We start from the raw sequence: 21,898 nt of genomic DNA, 5'->3' as shown, positions 1-21,898 counted from the left end.
CACTTTATTTAATGTACATGTGATTGCTAATCTGTGGATAATAATAAGAAAAAGAAGTAAACTGCTCTGAGCATAGAACATACCTAACTTAACATGGTATCAGAGCTGAGGTGAAGACAAAGCCCGAGCAAGAGCAAGAGAAATCACTGAAGAACAAATGGAAAACTGGCGAAGTCAAAACAAAGAAGATCATCCGGGACTCTATCGACAAGCACTTGGTGGCCTACATCTTCGACTTGAACACCTCCAAGGAAATCTATGATAGATTGGTGAGTTTATTTAAAATTAATGATGCAAATCAAGTTTTGTTTCTTAGAAATAAGCTGAAGGAAATTAAGAAGGGCAAAGATGAGAGTATTCAAGCATACTTCTTAAGAATCACCGAGATTAGGAATGATCTCCTATCTACTGGGGAGACTATTACTGATAGGGAAATGGCACTCACAACTCTTGGAGGATTACCATCCGAATGGTATGTGTTCAGGACTACTCTTCTGAACAATAATGTAATTCTTGGTTTCGAGGAATTAATGGCTAGATGCATTCAAGAAGAAACAAGGGTAGAAGAGCAAGAAATGCCCATGCCTGAATGTCTTCCTGCTGCCTTTTCTTCTCATGCTAAGAAAAGTAATAATTTCGAGACTAAATAAAAAAGAAAGGCTGGACCTAAGGGTGGAAGAAAAGGACGATGTTACATTTGCGATAAAGCAGGTTACTATGCAAGGGAGTGCCCTGATAGAAGAGACTCACACTGGGACGATGATCAAAATCCCTCTCATGGCTATCAAAGGAATGACAAATCTAATAGCAGAGGTAAAAGGAGTGCTGGAAGTCAAGGAAGAGGACAATCATTCAAGAAGGCTAGAAATTCCAGGTATGAATCTAACACTGTTGACAATAAGCAGGATGAATATTATCTACCAGCTACTCTATCTACCTCTGCTCCTTCGAACTCAATGGGAATTTGGCTCATTGATAGTGGTGCCTCAAGGCACTTCATTGGTTACAAAGAAGTTCTCCATAATCTGATAGAGAAAGAAACTAACCTAGAAATTTTCCTTGGAGATAATATGAAATATCCCGTGAATGGTGTAGGCAATGTCTCTCTTAAATTGAATCAAGGTAATACGATCCACTTACAGGATGTATTATATGTACCTGACTTCAAAAAGGACCTGGTGTTCATTTTGGCAATGGAAGACAAAGGCTACAAGGTGGCTTTCATCAATGGCAAGATATGTGCATGGAAAAACAATATTAAAAATGCCTTCACTCTTGGGTTTCGAGTTGATTCATTATACCAGGTCGGAGGAAGTCTGCTAGGTGTCATGTCTTGTGACACATCTCAAGCCTTGATCGAGAATCAAACCGAAAAGAAGATCAAGATTTTAAGGACTAATAATGGAACTGAATATGAATCTAATGATTTTCATAATTTTTGTAAAGAGGCTGGCATTAAGAGGGAGACTACTACACCATATACTCCTGAACAGAATAGTGTGACGGAAAGGAAGAACCATACGATTGTGGAAGCTGTCCGTGCCAAGCTCCATGATCAAAGACTTCCAAAGTTTCTTTGGGCTGAAGCTGCAAACACCACCGTATATGTACAAAACCGATGCCCTCATCAAGCATTGGGTTCCAAGACTCCTGAAGAAAGGTTCACCAGTAAGAAACCTGACTTATCTCATTTTAGAATTTTTGGAAGCCCTGTATATTTTCATGTGCCGAAAGAGAAAAGGAATAAATTGGGTGCATCTGGAAAGAAAGGAATCTTCGTGGGCTATGGTGAAAATATTAAGGGCTATAGAATCTATGTAGCCAATCAAAGGGAAGTCGTGATTAGTTATGATGTCACCTTTGACGAAGATATGGCTCTCAACAAGGTGAACAATCTTCCTACAGTGAGGAGCTCTCAAGAGGCTGACACTAGGGAACCGAAAGAAAAAGAGTATGACGAGATATTTGCACTTGTTGCCAGATATACCACCATCTGCTCGATCATAGCCCTTGCGGCCTCACAAGGATGGAAACTACATCAGATGGATGTTAAGACCGTGTTCTTGCATGGTTCGATCAAAGAAGAGGTCTACGTGGAGCAACCCGAAGGATTTGAGATTTGTGCTAAAAAATTTCATGTGTGGAGGCTGAAGAAGGCCCTCTATGGGCTGAAGCAAGCACCTCGAGCATGGTATGAAAGGATCGATAGCTACTTGATGAAGCTGGGATTCACTAGGAGTGAAGCCGATCCCAACCTTTACTTTAAGGTTGAAGATGACAAACCTCTCATACTGGTGCTGTATGTTGACGACCTCTTTCTAACAGGTGCAGACCCTCTCATTCACAAATGTAAGAGGGAGTTGGCTTCTAAATTTGAAATGAAGGACCTAGGACTGATGCACTATTTCCTAGGACTTGAAGTCTGGCAGAAGCCAAGGGAAATTTTCCTATCTCAAGGAAAATATGTGGTGAAGATATTGGAAAGATTCGATATGGTAGACTGCAAGCCTGTAACTACCCTGATGGAGCTTGACTTCAAGAAGTTAAGCGGTAGTGCTGCTGGACCTGTTTTACGAAATTCTACCGAGTATCGGCAACTCGTCAGAGCATTAATGTTCTTAGTGAACTCCCGTCTAGATATATGCTTTGCAGTCAACACATTAAGTCAACATATGGTTGAACCTCATCACATACATTGGATTGGTGCCAAGAATCTGTTAAGATATCTTCGTGGCATAATTACATATGGGCTAAGATACACTGCCGAAGATGTGAGACTACTTGGATACATAGACGCTGATTGGGCAGGCAGTGTGATGGATCATAAGAGCACTTTTGGGTGTTGTTTCTCCTTGGGATCTGCTTCGATATCCTGGATGAGCAGGAAGCAAAAGTTGGTGGCTTTGAGCATTGCCGAGGCAGAGTATATTGCTGCTAGCATGGCCTCCTGTGAGGCAGTCTGGTTGCGAAAGCTCTTCAGTGAGCTGTTTGGATTTACATTGGATACCACCGTGATCCTATGTGACAACTAGAGTGGGATTCATTTGTCAGAGAATCTCGTATTTCATGATCGCTCCAAGCATATCAATATCAGGTACCACTATATTCGAGATATGGTGCAGCAAGGAGCAATAAGGCTCCAACATATCGGTACAGATGAACAGGTTGCCGACATTCTGACAAAGCCCCTAGGAAAGGTCAAATTTTTGACTTTCCGAGAACGACTTGGTGTCGTTCAGAAACCCTCTGATGAGGGCCCTGTATGATATATTGAGCTCTAGGAGCTCCGGGGCGGCGCAAGGTACTTCTTGGAGTGACATATGATCATAGGGTAAAAGAATCAAAACTTTCCCTTTAACACCCCGTGGCGACTATGTAGCAGGATGATTAGTTCTCTTGTGAGGTTTGGATGATGTGTTCTCCATGACGATTATGTAGCAGGATGATTAGTTCTCCTGTGAGGTCTGGATGATGTGTTCTCCATGATGATTATGTAGCAGGATGATTAGTTCTCCTGTGAGGTCTGGATGATGTGTTCTCCATGACGGGGGGGCGCGGGGTACTTCTTGGAGCGACATATGATCACAGGGTAAAAGAATCAAAACTTTCCTTGTAACACCCCGTGGCGACTATGTAGCAGGATGATTAGTTCTCCTGTGAGGTCTGGATGATGTGTTCTCCATGACGATTGTGTAGCAGGATGATTAGTTCTCCTGTGAGGTCTGGATGATGTGTTCTCCATGACGATTGTGTAGTAGGATGATGAGTTCTCCTGTGAGGTCTGGATGATGTGTTCTCCAACAATGCAGATGGCACAGAGCAAAGGTCAGCAACATCGCAGTAGATTCAAAGAGTTAGTACAGAGACTAGCAGCAGTCTGGTTCCAACATTCACATGGTATCATACTGAACACAGTTAGTTTAGTAATTTGGGATGTTTTTCCGTTGCTGATGTAGTAGCAACAACAGTTTGCAGCGCAGTAAAAGTTGGTAGTGGCAGTGTTAGCAGTAGCACGAATGCATAATTTCAGAGGGAGTTGCAATACGGATGCAATGTTGACAGTGGCAGGCAGGGTCAGCGACAGTACAAATGCAACATTTGCGTAGTGGTTGGTGGACATGTCAGACATCAGCAACACAGAGGGAGATGTTATGAAGTCAGGGTGATGCTTCAGTAGGAGGCATTACTAGAGCACATTCCTTGCTAAGAGGGAGTGTTGATTTCTGGTAGCATCGAATGTGCTATAAGTCTCAAATTTTCTAAGGAGGCTTGGGCACATGTATTCCAAAGAACCCAGAAAGTGTTTTGGGAAATTCCCCCCAAAAACAATTTTATTAAAATAATTAATTATTTTTAAAGGGACCCTAAGTCTAAACTTTAGGAAAATAAAATAATTAAAGGGTATTAATATAAACTGTGGGTGTAACTTCTAGAAGAAGATGAGGTCAAGCAGAAATGATCTTAGCCATTGATTAACTTCTAATCTGGGCCGTTGAATGTCAACAAGGAGATTATTTAAGGAGGCTTGAGGGTCAATTGGAAAAACATAGTGAGTTTAGAAGTTTGATTTTCTGAAGCAGAGCAGTTGTTGGGCGAATATCGATAGTGAGATTTTGCAGTGAGGGGCATGGATAGTTGGGTTGGAGTATCTTCTCTAGGACCTAGAATACGCAGTAGAGAGGCAGAGAGACACCATGAGGAGGCAGCGCAGACCTAGGAGGGGTTGACGCTGGGCCAAAAGGGCCCACGCAGAGCTTGACACTGAGCTAGGAGGGCTCACACAAAAGCTGTGCAGTCTTCAACGCATAATTCCAAGTTTGCTGAGGGAGCTAACATTTCTGAGTTGGGAAGGCTGGACACTGCTCTAGAGGGAAAACGTTTCCCAGTTGAGCTGATGCAAAGCCTTTTGGGAGTCACGCAAAGGGGATAGTTGGTTCAGCTGCTGGAACAACCGGGGATTGCCGGGTTAAGTGAGGTAATCTCACTAAGTTTTTCTGCCAATTTATTTTCTCTGTAACTGGATTGCCAGAAGGGCATCCAGAGTTGTATTCAGAAACAACTGCTTAATAATATAAAACCCTCAGAGCTGCTGCACTGGTTTTCCCACATTGGGTTTTTCCAGGGACAGTTGTCCAAAAAATACCGTGTCACTTGTGTATCTTTCTCTATTGTTCTGTTCTTGTTTTGGGAAAATTAATTTAGTGAAGGCTGTAGTTGTATTAGCTTCGATATTTGCTGTAGGAAATAGTAAATAATTTGTTTCAGTATTTAACAGATAGTAGAAGTTCAATCAGTTGCTGCAGTAGTTGATTTGGGTGGGATTCTCGAATTTTCACAGATAGAAGCTTCCTTCACTGGATGATGAACGTCCTTCAACCTAGACGACAACCTCATAAACAATTTCTTTCAACAAAAGTGTGGTTCTGACTCCATAAAGGAATAGGCAAGACAAAACAATACAACAATTAACGCTTAAATTTCCAGCTCACTTTCTATTATGTTGCAATTGGCTTCAATATGTAGCTGGATGTTGTGTATAACAATTTACTATTTTACAAGCTTCTAGTAGATAAGAGCTGCTGCCTAATATCTCGGACACAATGCTCTGAAACAAGAATTCATTATTATCTTATTGAGCATCTTATCTTTATCGATCTAATATCTCATTCAAGCTAGGCACTCAGTAATGGTGAAAATATGCACAAAATAGGGCTTGAATAGTTCCTTGCTACCATAGCCTTTCTCAGCTTGGACATCCTCCAAGGATGACCATCCAGTAGTTTCCTCTTCACAAAGTGCCTATAGAACACTAGGGCATTCCCCTTCTTTTGTACACATGACCCTTGATTATGCCATGAAAGCCCCATATATCCCTTGAAATAATGGGAGTTACTTCATTGAAGAGTTTTTGACCACTGTGAGAGGGTTTCTAGTGACACATGTCAATATTCTGAGTGCTAAAATAGATTTGAATGCAGCACATTGAATCCTGTAATGGTTCTCTATCTGCTGTAAAAATAGAACCAGATAACTACCAAACATCTCACATTATTGCACCCTCCACCTATGGGGTAAGGTTCGAAACAACTCCTCAAGTAGGGTACATGAACAGTCTTCTAAAAATAGAAAAATCTTCTCAAAGATGTGTCTTCATTCACAACAGGATAGAGGTGAAACATTCATGTTGCAATGCACCTGGCTGTTATCCTAAGAGCTGTAATTGCTATTATAAGATGGGGTTATTACCTGATCATAAGATGGTGTTACAACCCAATCACTGTGTTACCTATCACCATGCCCAATCACCCCCAATTTTCCACTACAGGTTTACAATTTGTTGCCTTTATTTCCTCTGATTTTCAAAGACGGATGATGTGCCCTGGTTTTTGGTAACTCTCAATCCTAGTTCAACTTCATATGTCAACAAAATGCCCTATTTCCAACCAGCAACCTCCTCCTAAGCACAGATTCAGATCATCAAAAAAGAAATCACAAAAAATTCTAAGAGGAGCACAGCCTCTAGCATTAAATACATAATTTTTTTAAAAACTTAAGTTGGACGAAAGTTGGTGATGGGCCTCCAAATTGTCTTATTTTATGGGCCATTCTACATACATCCACATTCCATACATTCTTTCCCATAAGCCATAACCTTCATGAAAAAATCATCCTTTTGATGACCAATATGACTTATGTTTTTCTAATTATATATAATTAGCTTAATTAAAGTTGAAATGTGACATATGCTTGATCTTTAAGTGATTTATGGTTTTTATTATTATTGCATATGTTATATATGAAGGCTAATGTTATCCCCAAAGGCTAAGTGCAAGAAATTAGCAAGACAAGATTGATCTGTCTCATTCTATGTTCCAGGCAAACTTAAAGATTGCTGAATTCTCTTAAATGGGCTAGAAAATTGCAACAAGAATGTTGAAATCCTTTAAATGTCAACCCAGGTTTCATACAAACTTGTGAGGTGCTGTGCACTGTATGTGCAAACTACACTGAAACAACTATCTACCACAAACGGGGCATGCTAATTCTAAGAATGGAAACAAGGAAATGAACATTAAGCCATACCAAATACTAATTAAACTGCCAGGAAGGTTGTAAACTAATTAAACTATTCTAATAACAAGAAGGGTTGCCCAATTCCAAACCTCATTCCTTCTCTTAGCTCTCTACTACTAATGGTTCTCTACCCAATCAAGAGTTTCAAGAGGTCTTGCTAGTTAGTAGAGAGGAAGGATACAATGGTCATAACAAGACCCAATCAGTTAATGGTGTCAAGAAAGGAGCACATTAGAGTCATGGGTGAGCTGAGATTGAGCAAGGGAGAGAGGTAAAACAAATGACAATAAAGTAAATGTACATAAAGGAAATAAACATAAAGTAAATGTTAAGAAATTAAACTATTCTAACAGCAGAAGATCACAAACCATAAACCAAACTATTGTAATAGCAAGAAATGACAAACCATAAACCAAACTATTATAATAATAAGAAATGACAAACCATAAAGCAAAAATAGTAAAGGAAATACATGAAAGCAAATGAATGCTAGAAACAAAAGTACAAGAATTGCAGAAATAAAACTACAGCTCTTGGAAGAGAATAAAACAGTAGCCATTCAATCCATATGTAGAGGGGATTCAACCTCTCCAAAGTAGGCCCAAAATTTGAAGCAAGCAATAGGGTGAATCCCTCAAGATAAAAACACTATTTTCAGCAAGAAACTTGAACCCAAATGATGTATTACTTCCAAATTTGAATTTACAAATTGATGAATGATTGTCCTCTAGAGGAGATTTCATCTTACACTTGAAAAGGAATCCTATCAAAGCCTTCACTCAATCCTTTGATTGATGAAATCTGTCCCAAAATCTCCTAAAATCATGCAGCCTGTTTTATGGGATCAATCCATTTTTCTAGACAAGGTGAAGGGACAGAACTCTGATGAAATTTCGAGAGTCTTTCAAGTTTGTCTGGAGCAATGAATGAAGGATATCAATCTTGTCTTGCTGATTTGATTTTGTGCACATAGCCTTTGGGGATCACATTAGCCTTTGTATATAACATATATAATAATAATAAAAACTATAAATCACTCTAAGATCAAGCATATGTCACATTTCAACTTGAATTAGGCCAATTATATATAATATAAAAAACATAGGTTATATTGGTCATCAAAAGAATGATTTTTTCATGAATGTTATGGCATTGGAGCAATAATGTATGGAATGTAGATGTAAAATGAGCCGTAAAAATACAGTTTGGAGGCCCATCAATCGGTTTCAACAGAGGTCGACCTCATCCACACCAAACAAGCTTAGGTCAGCCCTAGACTGAGAATCCAATGCAGTTCAGCTTCAATATGCTCAGGCTGACCATCCAAAGGTGCCATTACTTCTGTAAAACTGTTGAAGATCACCAAGGAAAATGAGTTATTTTATTCTTGCGTTCTGTTCTTTCAAATCTGCATCATGAAGTTTCTGCTACGGACCCAGAAAGTGATGTTTATGTGCTAGTCTGAAATTAAAATTTTCTTTGCAGGTCTACCCAAACACCCTTATTAAGTGCGCCCTCTAGTTGATTCACATTCACTGAGAAATTGAACCAGGTATCTTCAAGGATCCAAAATGATATTCATAACAAGGTGGTATTTGGAACTGTCTTGAAGTCCCTTCTTAAAGATGAAACACAAATGAAATGGCCATACTGGTGAAGCAGATTCTCCTTTACTTAGTACCCTAAACTCAGCACTTAAGCTCTGAATCCTAACTGAGCGTGAGGTTTTCCTGTAGTGGTTCCTCTGACAGGGATGCACGAAACTGACTTACGAGAAATTAATACTTCTGATCTGACCTGCTGTCCAATAAGTGGAAACCTCAACTCAGGTTTTGGAAACTACTCAGCCCTTTGGATGATTCCATATTACATAATGAACATTAAACAAACTTATAACTGCCTAAATACAGAACTGAAAACACAAGGAGGCAAATCTGACCTCTGAAACTTAATCTCTATAACTTAAATGAAAACCCTAGAAACTGATAACTACATCTATGGAACCCACTGTGAATGTGTCCATAAGCTGTCACTGCTAAACAATCAAGATGGAGGAAGGAGAAGTCAAACTTGATCACAAATGTGTGCACAAGCAATACTGAAGTTAACACTTGAATCTATCAAGGGAAAATTCAGTTTTAACATGAACCATGACAACAACCAACATTACGTAATGGAGTAAACTCATGTGACTAAATGATCTGAAATCACTCGTGAATGGTCTCAGTTAATTAATGAAGGTATTACAGACTTATGTGCTAGGGGATGTCTATGTTATTTTATGCCACGGATCGATAAGATTGCGAAATACAAAGACACTGAAACAGTAAGAGAACACAGTAAGCAAACACATAAACACAACAAATTTAATAAGGAGTTCACCCAATCCTCATGGGCTACGTCTCCTGGTCCAGCCTTCAATGGTGGCCTTTCTATTGCGTCTTAAAAAGCAGAGTTTTACAACAGTGAGCTCAAATTGAGTCTCACTTAATAGATAATGATCAGTTGGGCTGTAGTTGGATCCCCCAAGTCTCTAGAGTGCACAGACTCCCCTCACTGGATCTCGACCTCAATTGGTCTCAGTGGTATGAGTCCAATTTGGTATTTAATACCTGACAGGTATACACAGAGGAGTTGCTTGAACCTCTCAAGCCTTCTCTGGAGTTCACAGACTCTCGGACTCTCTCTGTCTTTGTCTGTCGATGCTGCCTTTGCTCTGTAGGTTAGCTCGACTTCTCTTTTCTCTGCAATTTTTTTTGCTTCTCTCTCTCTTTGCTCTCTTTTGCTGCTTCTTCTCCTCCTCCTCTCTGCTTTCTCTGTCCGCTCGTGGCTTAAAGCCAATCTGCTCCCTGACTGTTCGCTTCTGCTTCCCGGTCCTTTGGATTTCCTACCTCTGTCTGTTGGAATTCCCTTGCTCTGCGTCATCATCACTATTAACGCTTCACAGAGAGGTGGCCACCTATTTCCCAACGATCTGAGTGTCAGTTCTCTTCGAACGGTCGTTATTTCCGTTGCTCCAAGATCGCCCGTGAAACTATTCCCTCTGCCAACTCATTAGTCATGCCGGATCTCAAATCTTATCCGCCTCAGCCTATTTCCCTGTCGAATCCGGTCATCCATCGGATTGCTTCTCCGCCGTTGATCTGGGGCCTCCAGATCCTACGGTCTCTGTCCATATCGCGCGGGTAAGTAGCATGCCCTTTACCCGCGCGATGAGAGCGGTTTTCTCTCTCATCCACTGGACACATGTCACCCGTTGTATGGAATTGCATGGGACTCGGCCGAACCCACTTACTGCTTGAGGGCCTTCCGATATCCTGCTGGTTTAGCGCGGGGCTCGCCTTCTGACGGAATCGACGATTTCTGTGCGATTCTATGCTTTTCCCCGTGACCAAGCGCTCGAGGCTTTCCTTCACTGAGGGGTACGCCCTGATCAGAAACAACCTCTGTTTTTGGATCTGACTTCCCGTTTTGCCAGTTTGTGCCAGTGCGCGGTTACCATGGGCCAATGGTCTGCGCGATTGATCGAGGGTCTTCGTTGCTCTGTGCTGACCACAAATTGCCATTGTCCAAAGGTTATTTCTGATAAGCTCGATATCCATAGCACTTTAAAACTTTGGTATGAGTTTTACAGAGTTCAAGAAACTATAAGAGTGTTTGAGGATCCAATTCAGATCACAACCTTCCCACTGAAAAAAAGATTCTTGACCACCAAAAGTTGGTTTTAAAGCATCGACTGAGGGTATAACAGTGTCACTTGTCCAATCTCTATCCATTTTGCGCTGCTTGGCTTTGAACCCTTGAGTCCAATCCTGAGGTACTCAACATCTCCCCTGCGCGTCGTCCTCACCTTCCTATCCAGAACTGTATCTTCCTACAATTCATTGAGATATTCAGGTAACAGATCATCAATAGAAGGCAATTGACTCTGCTCTTCAGGATCTTCAATTAATGAAGGTTCAAATAGTCTCAAGCTGTCTGCATTAACGACTGAGTAGATGTGCATGTAAGCTGGTAAATCAAGGCGAAAAGCATTCTCACCAATTTTCTCAAGTATCTTGAAAGGTCCATACCTTATTGGCTTTAGCTTTTTACCTTCACCTTGCATTCTGTCTTTGCTGATATACAACCAGACTTGATCACCAACTTGGAAACTATGCTCCATCCGATGCTTGTCATGCCTTGCCTTGTATTTGGCTTGGCTCTTTTCCAGCTATTCCTGTACTGCCTGGTGAATCTCTTGGATTTGTTCAATGAACTTGGTTGCCTTGTCCACATCACTGTGTCCATCAATTGCTATGTCTTTACCAAAGACAAAATCCAAGGGAGACCTTGGTGTGAAACCAAAACAGGTCTCAAAAGGAGATCTCTGTGTGGGAGAATGTTTTGCTCGGTTGTAAGTATGCTGCACATAACACAAATGTTCATCCAAAAGTTTGGGATGCTTGCTGCAATAGCCTCTGAGCAACTGGATCACTGTCCTGTTGACCACTTCTGTCTGTGGATGAAAGGCTGTGCTTTTTTTTTTTCAGTTTGGTGTCCATCCCACAGACTGGACCAAAACTTCCCAACAAATTGAGTGTCTCGATTAGATACAATGGAAGTGGGTAATCCAAAATGAACCCATACATGCTGAAAGAACAACTTTGCAGTTTGTTCAGCGGTAATCTGTTTTTTACAAGGTATCAAAATACACATTTTGTTGAACCTATCCACAACAACATACAAATAGTCATGACCTTTCCTAGATTTAGGCAGTCCTCCAACAAAGTCCAAGGAAACACTTCCCAAGGATGAGAAGGAACTGATAGTGGAGTGTACAAGCTTAGTTTTCTGTTGCTGGGCTTGCTTTAGCACACATGGTACATCCTATTACATATCTAGAAACTGTCTCATTCGTTTTTGGCCAATAACAAAATCTTTGCAGCGTTGCAACCGTTTTACTTACACCAAAGTGACTTGATATTAGAGAAGAGTGTGCTTCCTAAATTATCTTTACTCTTTCAGTTTGCGGAATGCATAGCTTCCCACAATGATACAAGAGTTGGCCCTTAATGTGATAATCCAATTCTTCTACTCGTTTGCCTTGACTTAAAGTTGCATATACATCTTTGAAATCTATATCTTGAGCATATTGTTCAATGTAGCTCTCATGCGATACTGAGTTATGCTTAAGTATAGTAGATGCATTTATAATTGGTCTGGATAACATGTCTGCAACTTTATTGTGTATGCCCTTTTTATATCTGATGACTAAATGAAACTGTTGTAGAAAACCCATCCATCTATAGTGTCTTGATTGCTGCAACTTAGTTTGGGAGTGTAGATATTGAAGTGGTTGATAATCAGTATGTATAACTGTCTCCTTGCCCATTAAGTAATGTTTCCACTTTTTCACTCTGTACTAATGCATACAATTCTTTATCATACGTGGGATAGTTAACTACTGCAGAATCAAATGTCTCAGAATGATAACATATGGGTTTACCGTGCTGTATCAACACTGCTCCCATGGCATAGTCACTGGCATCCGTTTGGATCTCAAATGGTTTTTGAAGATCAGGCAGTGCTAGTACTGGTGTTGTACTAATCTTTTCTTTCAAGGTGTTGAAGGCTTTCTGCTGTTTGCCTCCCACTGAAACACCTTGTTCAATCTTGTTAAAGCATGTAAGGGAGCTGCAATTAAGGAAAAGTTAGAAATGAACTTTCTCCAATATTGTGTTGCTCCTAAGAAGTTTCTAACTTCTATAGCAGATTTGGGTTTAAGCCAGTTTACAATCGCTGCCACCTTAGAGGGATCTATCTTCAATTCACCACCCCCTACTCTATGTCCCAAATAATTCAAAGATGTTTTGTCAAATTCACATTTTGAGAGTTTAACATAAAGTTTTTCTCTTTTCAAAATTTCTAGTGTCTGCTTAACATGCTTTAAATGTTCTTCCCACGTTTTGATAAATATAAGAATGTCATCTAGATATAGAATAACAAAATCATCAAGAAAAGGTCTGAGTACATCATTCGTTATTCTCATGAAAGTAGCAGGACCATTGGTTAAGCCAAAAGGCATAACCAGCCACTCATACAATCCCTGCTTTGTTTTGAAAGCAGTCTTTCATGCATCTTGTTCTGCAACTTTGACCTGATGATATCCACTATGCAAGTCTAACTTGGAAAAATAAACAACTTCTTTCAATTGATCTAATAGGTCATCTATGCAAGGAAGGGGATAACGATTTTTGATCGTTATCTTATTTAGTGCTCGGTAATCAATGCACATTCTCCACGAGCCATCTTTCTTTCTCATCAAAATGATTGGAGACCCACATGGTGATGTGCTAGGTCTGATGAAACCCTTCTCGAGCAACTCCTGCACCTGCTTCTTGATTTCTGCGTTCTCTAAAGTGGACAACCTTTTATACCTGTGGCTGCAATGGTTGTTTCATCTCCTGAGTCTGACTCCAAATCTTTCTGAATAGCTGCAGCAGAGTTCTTCTTCTTGCTCTCGAATTCTTAAGTCTCAGCTCCGGATGCAGAATCCAATAGTGCTCATCATCATGCCCATCCTTCTTATAGTGAGTGCATGAAGACTTGTGTTTCTGTGCAGTGTTTGCCTTCCTCTCTTTCCATTTCTGTTTTCTTTTCTCCTTATTCTTGCTTGCAACGGGCTTGGATGATCCTCCAACTTCTGGGTTCCCATTCTTTTTTCTAGCTTCGAAATGTGTAGCTTGAACAGATACCTCATCTATACTAGTGGGATTAAACATGAGGATAGTGTGCCTCATGTAGTTGTGTAGACCATCTATGTACTTCAACAGAGTCTCAGGTGAGTCTAATGAAATTCCTAGAATCAAAGCTCTTTTCCTAAATTCTTGGGTGTAACCTTGTACACTTTTCCCTTTCAATTGGCGAAGAGTTTGCCAGCTCATCATGACTTGCTGCATGTAAGCTAGTGGATAGAACTGCTTTTTGGTTGCAGAAACAAATTCACTCCAGACAGAAAGAATCTTACCATGTTTCTTCATGTCAGCTTGTGTCTTGCCTTTCCACCATACCAAGGCAGTGCCTCCGAGGCATAGGCTGGCCAACTGAATCTTACTCTTGTCTGAGTCGATACTCTGCACTCTGTAATAAACATCAATTTGTTTGGTCCAATTATTCAGCTTCTTTGCGTTCAACTCTCCATCATATATTGGTAAATCAAATCTAACATCTAATTTAATCAAATATGTCTTCTTTTTATGTTCAGGGCTATTAGGAGGTGTGAGCAAGTTTTCTTTTTCCCTTTGCCTTTTGAGTGGTCATGGAGGAGAGATTCTTCTTCTCCTTTTTCTTTGGAGTGTGATGAATCTTCATATTTTCCTTTCTTAAACTCCCTGTAGATTTCTTGTACCATGGACCTCATGGCCACAAAACTAGCTATGAATTGGGGGTCTGGTCCCAAGGGACCCTTTTCTGACATTTTCTTCTTAGGACAAACTCTTCCAATTTCTGGGTTAGTTTCGACCAACTCTCCTTCTCCTAATTTAAGCTTTGATCTAGTTAGCATTCAACAACAAAATCCAGCACAAGCTTGTCTAACCTTAACAACCTAGGAGCTTTGATACCACTTGATCTGAAATCACTCGTGAATGATCTCAGTTAATTAATGAAGGTATTACAGAGTTATGTGCTAGGGGATGTCTATGTTATTTTATGCCACGGATCGATAAGATTGCGAAATACACAGACACTGAAACGGTAAGAGAACATAATAAGCAAACACATAAACACAACAAATTTAATAAGGAGTTCACCCAATCCTCCTGGGCTACGTCTCTTGGTCCAGCCTTCAGTGGTGGCCTTTCTATTGTGTCTTAAAAAGCAGAGTTTTACAACAGTGAGCTCAAATTGAGTCTCACTTAATAGATAATGATTAGTAGGGCTGTACTTGGATCCCCCAAGTCTCTAGAGTACACAGACTCCCCTTACTGAATCTCGACCTCAACTAGTCTCAGTGGTATGAGTCTAATTTGGTACTCAATACCTGACAGGTATACACAGAGGAGTTGCTTGAACCTCTCAAGCCTTCTCTGGAGTTCACAGACTTTCGGATTCTCTCTGTCTGTCGATGCTGCCTTTGCTATGCAGGTCAGCTCGGCTTCTCTGTTCTCTGCAATTTTTTTTTCTTCTCTTTCTCTTTGCTCTCTTTTGTTGCTTCTTCTCCTCCTCCTCTTTGCTTTCTCTGTCCGCTCGTGGCTTAAAGCCAATCTGCTCCCTGACTGTTTGTTTTTGCTTCCCGGCTCTCTGGATCTCCTACCTCTGTCCACTGGAATTCCCCTGCTCTGCGTCATCATCACTGTAACGCTTCACAGAGAGGTGGCAACCTGTTTCCCCACGAACTGAGTGTCAGTTCTGTTGGAACGGTCTTTATTTTCATTGCTCCAAGATCGCCCGCGAAACTACTCCCTCTGCCAACTCATCGGTCATGTCGGATCTCAAATCTTATCTGCCTTAGCCTATTTCCCTGTCGAATCCGGTCATCCATCGGATTGCTTCTCCACCGTTGATCTGGGGCCTCCAGATCCTACGGTCTCCGTCCATATCGCGCAGGTAAGTAGCATGCCCTTTACCCGCGCGATGAGAGCGGTTTTCTCTCTCATCCGCTGGACGCGTGACACCCATTATTTGGAATTGGCAGCACTCGGCCGAACCCGCTTACCACTTGAGGGCCTTCCGATATCCTGCCGGTTTTAGCGCGGGGCCTGCCTTCTGACAGAATCAGCGATTTCCGTGTAGTTCTATGCTTTTCCCCGTGACCAAGCGCTCGGGGCTTTCCTTCACTGAGGGGGATGTCCTGATCAGAAACGGCCTCTGTTTTTGGATTTGACTTCTCGTTTTGCTAGTTTGTGCCAGCACGCGGTTACCATGGGCCAACAGTCTGTGCGCTTGACCGAGGGTCCTCGTTGCTCCATGCTGACCACAAATTGCCATTGTCTTGAGGTTATTTCTGATAAGCTCGACACATCCACAACACTTTAAAACTTTGGTATGAGTTTTATAGAGTTCAGGAAACTATAAGAATGTTTGAGGATCCAATTCGGATCACTAAAGCCCTTTATTAGCCCCTAAGCTGCCTCAGTTATTAGGAACTCAAAAGTTCTGAGTTATATACACTAAATTACAGTATGAATAAGACCATGAAATTAAAATTACATATTATTTTATTCTATTGGGCTTGTATCTTTAAAGTGAGTACATAACGTTGAATACTAAAATGCTGTATTTATTTGCGGCCAACTGACTGGCTGAAAAGTGTGGACTTGCAAAAAATTTACAGTATTTCTGGATATGACTACATTTTTTGTATTAGTGTCGCTAGAGATTTTTTATTGCTGATCTGTTTAACATGTGGTGGAGGTCTGCTGAATATCTATTATGATTGTATCGCTTGTGGATAAATTATATCTCATCATGTTTCCATTCTTTTGTGCCATCACATGAAGTATCGTGACCATGCAGATATGTGTATCATTTCCCCTTTTTGTATTTTGCAGTAATATCAGTAACATTATTAACATGCTTCAGTTTATTGGTAAAAGTGGAATTTACATCTCTGTTAACATTTGTTCATCTTTTGCCTCCTAATTTAATGAAATAGAATTGTTTGTTGAAAGACCTTGGAATTTTGCTGCTGCAATGCATACTCGTACACATAGTGATAGAGTATTAATATTTGGTGGTGATGGATAGGTGGTGCTACCTCTTCATCAACTGAAAGATGTCAATCCTTCAGCAAATAGATCCAACCCTGCGGAGAAATACATTCAGATAATTTCTACTGACAACCATGAATTTTGGTTCATGGGTTTTGTAAACTATGATAAAGCAGTAAAGAATCTGCAAGGAATTTTGAAAAGAGAGGGGGCATAGCTAACCAGTGGACCATCAAAGGAGGACATCTAATTCATAATCACCTGTTGGGCAAGTTTGAAGTTGTTTATACTGTAAGGTATCCTCTTTGGAGCATGGATGATCAACGTTAGAATATTTGTATTTCACAGTCATGGTCATGTATAACCTAAATCCATGCATATTTCTTGTGAAAATTTTCTCCCTTTGGTTAAAACACACACCCGTATTTGTAGCAAACATTTGATTTGGTATTATTTTTATCTTTGTGTCTTTGCTTTCTCCTAAATAAACTTGGATCTCACATAATCCCTTTTCCACATGCGATTTTCCTTTCGAAATGGGCTGCTTACATTATTGTTTCCAACAGTTGTCATGAAATTATAGATATGCTGGTCCCCATATGTTCCGAATTGTAGGCATCTCTATTAAGTGGTCATTGTTCAAGTAAATTATTTTCGGCACCTCTATTTTTATTACTGTCATTGTTGAAGTGAATTGTTGTTCATATTTAAAGACTTGGATTATATTTAGGTCCATCAGATTTAGAAATAACTGTAAGCTATGCTAATATATAGAATCAACATCATTCTTGACTAAAATGATATTTAGGTCCATCAAACTTAGAATTAGATTTAAGCTATGTTAATGAATAAAATCACCAACATTCATGTAAATGGTTTCAAACATCTAATGTTTCCTCACATGTATTGGATGTATTGTTGGGTGATCTAACACTTATGCGTACGATTTTAGTATGTTCATGCAGGTGTATAACTAGGTGTAATTTTTGTTTGATTTTAGGTAACAGGTTGTCATACCTGAGTGTTTGTATTTTATATTTGTGTATTATTCTCAAAAACAGGTTCCTATTTGTTGTGCATCTTACTTCCTAGGTTCTTTCTTAGCACAAGCATGAGACCAAAGAGCAACTTAGGAAAGCCACCACAGTCACCTTAGTGCCTTTTCCTTCTCACTTTAGATTAAGGATGGATCTAGTCAAGGGGGGCTTCCCTATGGTTAACTAAGTTCAAGGTGTTGTAGTATGAAGTGGAAACAAGAGGGAGCTCATTTTTGTTATCTGATTTAATATTTATGATTATAATGCTTTCAGGTTCATTACTGCATTCAGATTTAAATTAGCCTCTAAATCCATTGATCAACAGAACACAAGGCTAAAATAATGCAAGTTGATTTAGATTTATGTGAAGAGATTCAACAAGCCTTCCGCTAGAAAACAATAAAACAAGTCCAAATCTGTTTGAGAAATATGAAATGCAGGAATTTCAGATTTGAATTAGATCTATCAACAACTCTCTTTTAGGAATGTAAACAATGATAAATCCAGGCCTAAACTAGCAAATCAAGTTAGATATCAACCATGAAAGAAAGTAGATTTGCTTTTAAAGTATGCAAACTGATCTATCCATCTGTTTTAACTTTTAATGTATTCTCGAGATAATTTCCAAATTTGCATCAACTTTATCAAATGCTTTATTTATAAGAATTGAAACATCAAGAAGCTAAGACAAAGTACACAAATTGGCTAGTTTTTGATGCTAGAGATTGAAGATTTGCGTCTAGAAACCACAAATCAACTTCTAAGTTCATTTATATATATCTCTTGCTGTAAATTTTATGTTTGGAACAGAAATCAAATGCCTCTAAGATTTACAAATAAACAATGAAAGAGGTACAAGAGAAAATGCCCTAGGTATTTTGATATAGAAAAAGTCAATGTTTGCTTTCAAAACAACAATATTTTCATTTTGATTTTAAAGTTTTATCTTGATGGAATTTATAGATCTAAATCAAACTGTAAATGTCCTTTTAAAAATATAAATCAACTCCCAAACTAGGGCTAAAGCAAGCAAATTGAGCTAAGGCTTCTAGGCCAAAAATCAGTGATTTGCTAGAGATTAATGGGATAAACTTAAGATTTGATCTGACAATGCAAATGGCTTCTAAATGAAATGTAATTTATGGTTTTTAAGTGTTGTAATTATAGATTACTAAGCAAAAATCTAAAAGATGAATTTTGAAGTTTTTTGGTTGGTTGAGAAGGGAAGAAACCAACGCCTTGCTTTGGTTGGGTTTGTTATGAGACAAATTTGCACCCTTTATTGTAAGGCGTTCACAAAGCACTAAGTTTGAGTGTAACTTGAAAGAGTTGACATTATTACCTAGACAACTACTTTCTTCTATATATGTTGGGATGAAGCTCAACATGAGGGAGCTTTCTCTAGTATCAATAAGGTTCTCTATGGCAAGACAAAACAAGTCCATAGTTATTTTTGTTATTACCCAATTATAACTAACTTTGAATGATAAGAGATTTAGGGATCCAGTTGATTAGTTAGGATTAATTCCATATTTGAGTTAAGATTTCAACTGCAAGTTTGTGTCTTATGATGTATATCTTATATGTCTTAGTTCTCACAAATTCTAGATCTAAAAATTAATCAAGGTTGCTAAAACTTGTTTTAATAATGAATTGAATTGAACTATAAACAGTTAATTGTAGCAATAAGTTTTAGCCCTTTAATGTGAAATGAAATTATGGTTTCTCTTAGGATAGAATAAGAAATTAATTTACTATGAAACCAACATATTAATTTGAAAATTAAGTACATATAACAAATGCTAAAAATGAATCAATGAACTCTTATTTAATGCAGAAATTTGGGACAACAACATAGATTTTCAGAAAAAATGATTTCAGCTTAAAATGATGAAAATTCTATAAAATATCTAGGGTTTTAGAGATGAAAACTAAGACGTCAATTAGATAAACTCTATATCTACTTAAATAAAAGGGAGAAAAATAATTTTAATTTTAATTTTGACTATAATACGGATAGACTAGTGCCTAGTTTGTGATTAGGCATATAAGGTTAACTAGGGCTCCTCTTTAGAAGTAGGTGGACTAGAAATATAGATAGAGTTGAAAGATCAGAAACTCTACCAAATCATTTTAGTAACCTAAACGAATTTCAAGATTGTCAAAAGGAAGTTTGTCCCTAAAATTTTCAAATAGTCTTGAAGGGATTTACCAAGAGAAGGAAAAGAGGGTGTAAAATCAACACTTTAAAAGTATTAGCAAACTTGAATACATTTAAAAAAAAATACCATAAGATTTGAAGAGGAGATGCTTACTCATCAAATTGGCACACAAAACCATTGATTCATTTACATCCATCCATTTTTATAAGTATCTATATAGACAAAATATCCAAGAGAGCACTTTAATTAACCATTCACAGTAGACCCGAAAAGTGGATAAAGAGTTTTGTGCATAGGCTTCTAACAAAGTTCACAATGAGAAATGTTGATCTTAGATAGAAAATAGATTTAACAATCTTCTCAACAAAAAATAATATAACCTAGATCTAGCATAAAGAACCATTATTTCCTCAATTAACTATGTAGATATTGTTAACAATACAATATAGTATGCGGTGGTTATGATATGTTATGAAACCAACTCGCAAAAGATAGAAAAGAGAGATCAACACCTTCAAAATAAGCCTCTTTGAGGGGACAACTTCTTTTACATTACACAAATGAATAATTCTTGGATGATACAAATGACAATATCTCCTTCCTATATATAGGAGTCTAAGGGGCCATAATATAATTAGAGTCGACATAACAATAATAATGTAAGAGCACAACAATAACAATAGCGGACTTTTATGGGGCACACTAATAACAATATGAGGACTACATGGGCACAACAATATAATAAGGGGGTTGCATTCATAACAATAAGAAGTTACACTAGTAGTATAGGGACCTAACATGCTCTTCTCATTCAAAAAGTGTTGTCCTCAATGCTTGAGTAGTTCTAGATGCTTCCATATAAAATTATCATCCTCCAATGTGGAATCTTCAGCGGGTAAGTTCTTCCACTTGATGAGATACTTTGAAATTGATCGATTTCGTCGCTGTCGATTTTTTGTTTCTGTGACTGCTTCAGGTTCCAATATGATTATTCCTTCCTTGTTAAGTTCCGCCAATATTATTTGAACTGAGATCTTTTGCAAATTTTGAATGAGTGGCCACACTTCTTCGTTATTCTTCCATTCATCCCTTGCTTCGTTTATCTAATCTGGCTGGATAATAGAAATAGCACAAAACAATGCTTCCACATCCTCATCCTTTCTTGAGAGTGCATCTGCAACAACATTTTGCTTCCCTCTTTTGTAAATGATTTCAAAGTCATAACCCAACATATATGTGACCCATTTTTTATGTTTTTCTGAAGATGATATTTGTTCTAAAAAGTATTTAAGACTATCATGATCTCTTTTTACCTTGAAGTGTCTTCCCATTAGGTAAGGTCGCCATTTATTAAGTGCATGTAGTATTGCCAACATTTCCTTCTCATAAATAGCTTGCTTGAGGGACATTTGTTTGTATGGATGTAGCCGTAAAAATACCCAATCGCCTACATCAAAACTTCTTTCACTGCAATGTTGATCTGCATGTTGTTTCATTCGATTCTGCACCAAAGTGGCGTTATCCTTTAAAAGTTGGAGAACTTGTTGTTGATGCTCAATGTGATCTTTCACTGCTTGAACTTTTTTCTTCTTGATATGTCCTTCTATATTGAGAGTTTGAGGAGTGGTAATTTCTGCCAATGCATTACAAGATATGGTTGGATTCATTTCTTGATGCTCGATGTGATCTTTCACTTCTTGAACATTTTTTTTATTGATATGTCTTTCTATCTTGAGAGTTTGAGGAGTGGTAATTCTTGCCAATGCTTTACAAGATATGGTCGGATTCATTTTTTCTTTTTCTGGGGTTGGTTCAGGGTGTATATCTTTTTCTTTTGATGTTTCTTGATTCTTTTCATCCTCCTCTTCACAATCTATGTAAAATAATTTCTTCTTAGCACACTTATGACCATTAGTGTATTTTCTATCACAAA

General features: G+C 38.7%; 1 protein-coding gene across 1 annotated transcript in view; it reads left to right on the top strand.

The window, feature by feature from the left end:
* Nucleotides 1–17,235, top strand: part of LOC149251351 (GEM-like protein 1) — a 75,547-nt gene extending 58,312 nt beyond the window's left edge. The window contains exon 4 of the mRNA XM_089459365.1: nt 16,804–17,235. Within this exon, the coding sequence (XP_089315491.1) occupies nt 16,804–16,983 (180 nt within the window). The 3' untranslated portion in view covers nt 16,984–17,235. The remainder of the gene's footprint in view (nt 1–16,803) is intronic.
* Nucleotides 17,236–21,898: the final 4,663 nt, after the last annotated feature.

This window comes from Pinus tabuliformis, chromosome 7 (genome assembly GCF_031772625.1).
Source record: "Pinus tabuliformis cultivar Carrire ecotype Pingquan chromosome 7, CPIR1, whole genome shotgun sequence".
Taxonomy (NCBI): Eukaryota; Viridiplantae; Streptophyta; class Pinopsida; order Pinales; family Pinaceae; genus Pinus; species Pinus tabuliformis.
Note: the sequence above shows the minus strand (reverse complement) of the source record. Positions and strands in the feature narration are given on the sequence as shown.